The sequence below is a fragment of the Mastigoproctus giganteus genome, chromosome 8 (genome assembly GCF_048544385.1).
Source record: "Mastigoproctus giganteus isolate SK-2022 chromosome 8, ASM4854438v1, whole genome shotgun sequence".
Classification (NCBI taxonomy): Eukaryota; Metazoa; Arthropoda; class Arachnida; order Uropygi; family Thelyphonidae; genus Mastigoproctus; species Mastigoproctus giganteus.
Genome location: NC_143582.1, coordinates 190730831 through 190740197, shown reverse-complemented (window position 1 = coordinate 190740197; position 9367 = coordinate 190730831). Strand labels below are relative to the sequence as shown.

The window sequence follows — 9367 nt, the reverse complement described above, 5'->3', positions numbered from 1 at the left end:
TCAGTATATGTCATTACATATTTAATTCCCAAGCTGATGTGGCCAAAAAAGTTACACAATGGCAAAGTTATATGCAACTGCTATTTTAATAGACTAGTACTATATTTATATATGGAGCTAAACAGTGTAGTAATCTTTTACCTAACACAATGGTTTAAACCTTGCTTTTCATCTTTCTTCCTTCACTCATAAGTGAAGGAAGAAAGATGGCAAGGTCCCAATTTTAATCACCATATCAGTTTTCACAGGTGACAGAGTGAAACTCTCTAACCATTGGTTTTAATTGTGTTTAGCTTTGACATATTAGACTTTATACTATTTGTAATTTCTCCATTTATAATATACTACAACTTGAGATGCATGCATTTTAGAGATCAATGCTATGATAGGCTAATTCAATAATATGCAAGATTTTTTTTACCATTAATAGCTCAATAATAAGTGTTTTATTTAAATGGTTCAATGTATCTTAAAGAACCAAGAAAACTTTTGTGGCCTTCACATAATATTAACCTTTAAAAATAAATTATGTAGTGCATGACCTGAAATTAATGCACAGACAGTATTAAACAATAAACAGCTAAATAAAAATTAATTTAAAAAATATTAAGCAGAGATATAAAGTATCTTTCAATAGATTTTAGCCATGTTTCTACAAGTGACCAACATATAATATATATATATATAATAGATATCTACAATGATTGGTATAATCAATTGTAAAACAATCTGTACATTAACTGGAAGATTATATTTTTAATAAAATATAGTCCTAAATAATTTTTATAAACCAAAACTTTTGAGGAACTAATAACATTTTTAAAACTAGAAGTTCTTTAGTAAAGGCAAGTCTTTTTCATTATTCTTAAAAATTCTTCTTGGTTTACTTCTCCATCCCCATCACGATCAGCTTCATTTATCATCTCCTGAAAAGTAAATATATTTTATGAAAAAGTATTGTGGATAAAAGTAATGTCATTAAATTACCTATCAATCACAGCAACTTAAATTTAAATATTAAACTATCTATTAGAATTAGAATTATATCAGTGGAAATTTTAATAAGCATCCAATATGGTCTTAATATTTTGATCTGCATCCCTGATTATTTTTTTAACTGAAAAGTAGATATGGAAAAAATCCATAAAGGATCTGTTGGCATACAGAAAACACCACATGCCTAGTCATGTATTATTTTCTCACAGTTTTGATTTTGGCTTTAATTTCTCTTGTGCCATGTTGGAAATGAAGTAGTTGGGAAATAATTTTTCTTGGATAACAAGACTGCTGTTACAAAAAATATTATTTGTTCTTAATATTCAATATGGCAGCAGAATAAGGAACAGAATTATAAAGTACCTCATTTTGAACTATTTGTTACCTTTTTTCTGGTTTTCAACTTTTTAGTACTTCAACTGCAAGGTTTGGTTTGGGTTTAATTGGTGCATCTGCAACAGAGACTATATGAATGAAAGCATGAAAGCAAACATACAATAACTGTTGGATATCTGGGTATGACCAGTATACTGCTGCTACAATAGCAGTTAGAATCAAATTCCAGCAACTTGTCAATGATAAATTAATACCTATAATTTGGACTGCATCAATTTTGAATCACCCTATATAATATATTTTTAGGGAAACTTCAAATGAAATGCACATAAATGCTGTTGTCTTGAAACTTGCACAGACAAATAGTATGCTGAAATACTGAATATGAGACCTGTTAATAAACAAAGGAACACCAGTGAGACTGGGCTATGATCATCACACGATCACAAATGCTGCTCTCCATAAGAAGATTTCAGTGCTTTTGTCGCCTCATCAGTAAAGAACTAGATGTAACGTAACTGGTCTCAATGGTGTTCCTCTGTTTGTTAGCAGGTCTTGTATTTGGTATTTCAATATACTATTTGTCTCTGTAAGTTCCAAGACATCAGCATTTGTGTGCATTTCATATGACGTTATCCTAAGAAAGTAATTTTTGGAACTTTAATATACCCACTAATTTAGAACTGCACTTCAATAATTCATACCAGTTTCAGGATTTTATTTTTTCACCACCTTTCAGAATTTTTTTTGTTTTCTTTATGGTTAGGTTATTTCATTCAGGATAAGTGGGTTTTTTTTTTTACGAAAATTTATTTTGTTTCTCAGAGCAAACTAAACATAATTACAATTAATAAGCTTTCGGCTGGGAGGCAGCCTTCTTCAGATCGAATACATGAATGGCAGTTGGAATAGAGATGTACACTGCCAGGATGGTGCGTGAGGCGCGCGGTTAATTGTTTGTTGATGTTTGTGGCTGTGACATATGGTGGTGACGTGGCCAGCGTTTGTCTATGGATAGAATTACTGCCTCTGTGATGGGGTTAACTTGGCAACCACTGTTCCTGTTCAAAGAGGCATCCGAGCATTTTATATTTAACGATTCCAACCAGGTGCGCTTTAGGTAATGGTGGGACCTGTCCACAACCACGACATCGCGGTGTGGGTCGATGTCGTGGCGGGTTGTCCAGACATGCTCGGCGATAGCTGAGTGTTCTACATCTGCCAAACGGATCGCCCTTTTATGTTCTGAGAGACGTTTCTCGAGTCGACGTCCAGTCTCTCCAAAGTAGCAGCTGGTGCAGTCACGGCAAGAGATGCGATAGACCAAACCGCTCTGTAGAAGAGTGGGGAAGGGTGTTTTTACGTTGGAGATAAGAGAACGCAGTTTCTTGCATGGGAGAAACTGCGCCGAGCATGTCTGGACAACCCGCCACGACATCGACCCACACCGCGATGTCGTGGTTGTGGACAGGTCCCACCATTACCTAAAGCGCACCTGGTTGGAATCGTTAAATATAAAATGCTCGGATGCCTCTTTGAACAGGAACAGTGGTTTCCAAGTTAACCCCATCACAGAGGCAGTAATTCTATCCATAGACAAACGCTGGCCACGTCACCACCATATGTCACAGCCACAAACATCAACAAACAATTAACCACACGCCTCACGCACCATCCTGGCAGTGCACATCTCTATTCCAACTGCCATTCATTATTCAATCTGAAGAAGGCTGCCTCCCAGCCGAAAGCTTATTAATTGTAATTATGTTTAGTTTGCTCTGAGAAACAAAATAAATTTTCGTAATGAATCCAGAGCACGTAGGCCTTTTTTACTATGTTTTTTTTTTTTTTTTTGGAATTTTCAAATTTCTGGTACACTCAATCAATTTTAATGGTATCATTAGGATTGATTTACTGTGTTAATTCTTGGGGTTTATTGTATTTTTTCGGTAATAATTATTATTTTATTTTAATATGAGTTTTTTGTTTCTGATGAGTTCTCTCCCTTCCTTTCGATGTTAGTTGAGACTTCTGTTCTACCCAGACTCAAATGATTTTGCCCACCAGGTTTAAAAAAAATGGTTTAAAAGGGGTTTTACTTCAGGTCCCTCTGCTATTCCTTGTTTTTCACAGATGAAGTAACAAAAACCACTGAAACAGCCATATGAAGAGAGGCATTTGTGTTCATATGCTGTGTTCAATAGTCATCCTGTCATAGCCTGGTCTCATTGGTGTTGCTTTGTTGGGGCTTGAACTTGGCATTTCAATATACTGTTTGCCTGTATAATATTTTTTATGAAGATCCTTTTCTATAATGAAAAAAAATTTCAATATTTTTTTTATGAATAAAATAATCACTTTTTATTCTGTATAGACCAAAGACAATAAGAGTTTTAGTTTTTTCTGTAAGGAAGCATCAGTCATACAGTTACTTTTGGGAGTGATTAACTTTTATGTAGCACTAGAATCAAATGAAAGCATGTCTTCAGGTCACCTTGGGAAAGGTCAGTCCACAAAAAAAACTCTTAGCATGGGATTACCATCTACAAAATGTCACTTTCAATGTAAAAAAAATGGGCAAATATCCATCTCTTAAGAAAAGTGAAAGTTAAGATTATAAATATTACATATAACACACAGCTTTATCAATACCAATTTTACTTATGCTCCATATATTACCATTGCACTGCTTTTAGCAACATTCAACTGCACATCCCAAATTAATGCAAATTTTGGCAAAATATCTTGTTAAAATAATTACTTAACTATAACACCTGTATTAAACATACTGAGCATTCAAGTCGGTCCCTCAAAAAGAAGAAATACTGTAAATCACATGTAGTAGTAGTAGTGGCATGTGATGCAAGAAAGCAAGTAGTAGTAGTAGTGGCATGTGATGCAAGAAAGAAAGCAAGTAGTAGTGATATGTGATGCAAGAAAGCAAGTGTAGTCCTGCTGACGAGGCTACTAGAGACGGTCGTGTTCAAAGCCGCTAAGTGGATTTTTCTTATTTATTGATTTTAAATTATTGTTTTTCTAAAACTTTTGATTTAAATTTAGTAGTATAACATTATTTTGTGATTTTCTGATTAATTTGGTGTATTTATTCTTTTCTCGGCCTTGTAATTGCATAAAAGTATCGGTAGGGGTTTCCACGTGTTTCAACTCCGCTACCGTTCGTAAATTTCCCGCCATTGTGATACGATAGTTATATACCGTACTAGATAGCGTTAGTTGAACTTCGTTAGCAGTTAAATTGTACGTTTAAATAAATACATATAACGACTTAGATTACAAACGTAATATAATTAATTATATTTAACATAATTAATAACATAACATAATTAATTATAATTAATTAATAAATTAATAGAATCATGACTCAGACCAGAGCAGCAAAGCAAAAGGCTCAAGATAATGGAAGTGCTGTGGCTCAGAGCAGAACTGAGGGGGGCAGTTGTCCTCTGACTCACAGCCTTATAAAATGCACTGTTTGCTTGATGTTTGCAGAGCAATCGGGTACGGGACATGATACTGCCATGGGGGATGTCTTTGTGTGTGCGCGATGCAAGGAGTGTATCGATATCAGGCAACAACTCGGCGTTCTTGTGGGCCTATATGAGAGCTTGAAGGACAGGGTGGATGCCCTCGAAGAAACTAAATTGAGGGGCCCATCAAGCTCTCAGCTGCCCACATCAACGCCAGAGCTTGCACTTGGGCATCGCGTGACACAGAGGCAACCCCCAAGGCAGAATGCGCTGGTCCCGAAGGAACTAGTAGTTGTTGGTGACTCTATTGTCAGGGAAATGGGGAACATGCTTTGTAAAAAAGATAGGTGGAACAGGACCAGGGTATGTCTGCCAGGGGCAAAGGTTGATGACGTTGTAGAGCGAATATCACCTTTTAAGGGCACAAAAGGTGATATAGTTGTACATGTTGGCACTAATAATATTAAGAGTAGGAGACCGGCAGAATTACTTAACAAGTACAGGTCACTGCTGAACAAAAGCCGTGAATTAGGGTTGAATTTGAAAGTGTCTGCAATTCTGCCCAGACACGATAGGAGGGAGTATATGATGAGAGCCTTGTCGATCAATTCGGCCCTGGAAAGATTGTGCAAGGCTCAAGGGGTAGAATTTTTTTCAGCCTGGACTGTACTTGTTAACAGGAGAGATTGCTTCTACAGGGATGGGATACACTTAAATAGAAAGGGTGCAAGAATATTTGCTGATGCTATCGAGGCAGTGTTAGGTGGGTCGGAAAACTGCTAGCTTGGGGGGAGACAAAGACCAATAGATTGACAGTAGCCACTGGCAGAGGTGAAAGAGATTCTTGCACTGCTTCTATTAGAATGAGCAGAAGCCTGAAAAACAAGATGCATGGTATTTCAGAGCCTGCTGCGAGCCATTGCGGTACAAGTAAACACATGGGTTGTGTTAGGGTAGCTAAGAATAGAAACAGGTGCAGGTATACTTGTGTTTACACCAATGCTAGGAGTTTAGTAAATAAATTTGATGAATTTGAGGTATTGCTCAAAACATCAAAGGCAGATATTGTTGGGATATCAGAGACGTGGTGTCACACAGATATAAGGGATGCAGAACTGCAATTTGGGGAGTACAAGGTCTACAGAAAGGATAGACAGGATAGGAAGGGGGGAGGGGTTATGCTATTAGTTAAGAAACACATAAAAACCAAGGATGTGAAGCCAGTCGACATCGCCGGACAGTACAGTGTTGAGTCAGTTTGGTGTGACATAAGCATTGGGAGATCAAAATTGAGAGTAGGAGTGTGCTATAGGCCTAATGACTCTGATGAGTATAATAAGGAACTGTACAGGGAAATAGAGTGGGCCAGTAAATCAGAGAGTCTTATAATGGGAGATTTTAATTTCCCAGATATTGACTGGAATTTGGGGGCTGGTTTCTCACACACTAGCAGGGCTTTTGTGGATTTATTGGATGATTGTTTTCTACATCAGCATATTCGGGAGGCAACTAGAGGGAGTAATACTCTTGATTTGATTATCAGCAGTGATTCTTCATGCATTAAGAATCTGCAGATAAATGAACCACTAGGTGGCAGTGATCACAGTGTGTTGAAGTGGGATTTACTCAAAGAGGTAACTACCATTAGGGGTAAAGGGAAGGGTTATTGCTTCCGTAAAGGCGACTACGATGGACTGAGACAGTATTTAAATTCTATACAGTGGGACCAACTGATGATGTTACCAACAGCAAATTCAAAATGGGAAGCATTCAAAGAACTTATCTTGGAAGCTACTAGGCTTTACATACCAACTAAGAAATATTGTTCAAGGTTTAGGCCAAAATGGATGTCAGATGAACTAATGAGGCATATGGCAGAGAAGAAAAATGCATGGGATACTTACAAATTAACACATGACACAGAAGCCTATGATAGATACAAGTTGATATGCAACCAAGTTACAAAGGAGGTTAGGCAGGCGAAGGCAGATTACGAGAAATCCTTGGCAAGGGATGCAAAGAAAAACAGCAAAGCGTTCTTTACTTATGTAAACTCTAGAAGGAAGGGGATGAATCAGATTGGTCCACTTGATATTGATGGGTCAACTGTTGATGATCCTGATCAGGTAGCTAACAAACTAAATGAATATTTTGCATCGACATTCACACATGAGGAGTTATTCAGCAAGGGGAATGCCAGAGGTGTATTCAACTCTAGCAGTAAGCTACAGAATCTTGAAATAACTGGGAGTAAAGTGGAGGAGAAACTGTTGAAGATAAACACAAGAAAGGCACCCGGGGTGGATGGGATCTATCCAGTTGTATTAAAGGAGGCAGCAAAGGAAGTAAGCGGACCCTTAGCCATAATTATGAGAGCTTCCTTGGACTCAGGGGAGGTACCCATAGACTGGAAATGTGCAAATGTGACCCCAATTCACAAAGGAGGATCAAAGGCTGACACAAGTAATTATAGACCTATGAGCTTAACTTCTGTTCCAGGAAAATTAATGGAGGCACTGGTTAAAGAAGCACTGCAGGATCATTTAGACAAGACTTCAGTTATAGCTCAGACACGGCATGGTTTTGTTAAGGGGAAGTCTTGCCTGACCAACTTGATTGGATACTATGATGCAGTCACAAAAGAACTGGATGCAGGGAATAACTTTGATATTATATACTTGGATCTTAGAAAGGCTTTTGATACTGTTGCACATGGAGGACTGCTACACAAATTGGAGCAGTGTGACATTGGAGGCAAATTGCTGCTATGGATAAAGGGGTGGTTGAGGGGGAGAAGACAGAGAGTGGTAATCAATGGACACTGCTCATCGTGGACTAATGTTATTAGTGGAGTCCCTCAGGGCTCAGTGTTGGGTCCATTACTGTTTTCTGTATTTATAAATGATATTGATGATGGTATATCAAGCTTAATGTCCAAGTTTGCAGATGATACAAAGGTTTGCAGGGTTGTCAAGGACACTACTGACACTATGCTGCTGCAACAGGATCTGGAAAGGTTGAGCAGATGGGCTGAGAGGTGGCAAATGAAGTTTAACATTGACAAATGTAAAGTACTACACATGGGAAACAGCAACCCCAGAGCAACGTATCAACTCTGTGGTACTACACTGACAGTGGTAGAGAATGAAAGGGACTTGGGGGTGGTTGTGCAGGCAGATATGAAGTTCTCTGAGCAGTGCAGACGGGCTGCAAGAGTAGCTCATGGAGTATTGTCAATGATATACAGGAATTTTTCCAGCAGGGATAAGGAGGTGATTATTCCATTGTATAAGGCAATGGTCAGGCCACACCTAGAGTACTGTATACAGGTCTGGAGGCCTCATTTCAAGAAGGATGTAGAGCTGCTGGAACGAGTACAGAGAAGGGCAACAAGATTAGTGAATGGAACAAAGGGGTGCTCTTACGAAGAAATTCTTAAGTTTTGCAAATTACAGTGTCTGGAGACTAGGCACCAGCGAGGTGATCTGATAGAGGTGTATAAAGCCTTGAATGGTTTGAGCATGCTCAATGCTGATGGGATTCTTCCTCTAGCTCAGAAAAATCACCTGAGAGGGCATAAATTCAAATTGAGGAAAGACAGATGTAGGATAGACGTGCGGAAATTTGCCTTTAGCCAGCGGGTGGTTGGTTAGTTGGTGGAACAGACTTCCATCCCTTGTGGTGGAGGTTGATAGCCTAAATAAGTTTAAGGCTCAGCTGGACAGGTATTTTGAATGAACAGAGGGGTGAAGTGGAAGTGGGCTTTTTTTTTTTTTTTTGGCTGATGCTGCATAAGTTTGCTTTCTTGCATCAAATGCCTCTACTAATGCTAATGTGTATGAGCTTATGCAGCATCAGTCAAAAAAAAAAAAAAAACAATCACACCATTCCCTCCAAATGCCTGTCCAGTTCCTCCTTAAATTTATTCAACCTATCAACTTCCACAACGACAGATGGAAGTTTGTTCCAACAATTAACCATCCGCTGGCTAAAGGAAAATTTCCGCACATCTATTCTACATCTGTCCTTTTTTAATTTGAATTTATGCCCCCTTAGGTTCGTAATCTGAACAAGTGGAAGGATCCCATCAGAATTCAGCGTGCTCAACCCATTCAAGGCCTTATACACCTCAGTCAGATCACCGCACAGGTGCCTAGTCACAAGCCACTGCAATTTGCAGAACTTAAGCCTCTCTTGGTAAGAGGATCCCTTCATTTCCCTCACCAATCTTGTTGCCCTTCTCTGTACATGCTCAAGTAAATCTACATCCTTCCTAAAATGAGGCCTCCAGACCTGTATGCAGTACTCAAGGCGTGGCCTGACCATTGCCTTATACAGAGGGACAATCACCTCCTTTTCCCTGCTAGCAAAATTCCTATATATCATTGATAAAACCGCATGACCTGCCCTGGCAGCCTGTCTGCATTGATCAGAAAACTTCATATCTGACTGCACAATTACTCCTAGGACTTTTTCATTTTCTACCACCTTAAGTGTGGTACCACACAGTTGATACGTTTCTCTGGGGTTACTTCTACCCATATGCA

General features: G+C 38.6%; 1 protein-coding gene across 1 annotated transcript in view; it reads right to left on the bottom strand.

Moving 5' to 3' along the window:
- Positions 1–497: 497 nt before the first annotated feature.
- Positions 498–9367, bottom strand: part of LOC150082104 (uncharacterized) — a 45144-nt gene continuing 36274 nt past the window's right edge. Inside the window, exon 5 of the mRNA XM_090379984.1 lies at positions 498–926. Within this exon, the coding sequence (XP_090236110.1) occupies positions 837–926 (90 nt within the window). The 3' untranslated portion in view covers positions 498–836. The remainder of the gene's footprint in view (positions 927–9367) is intronic.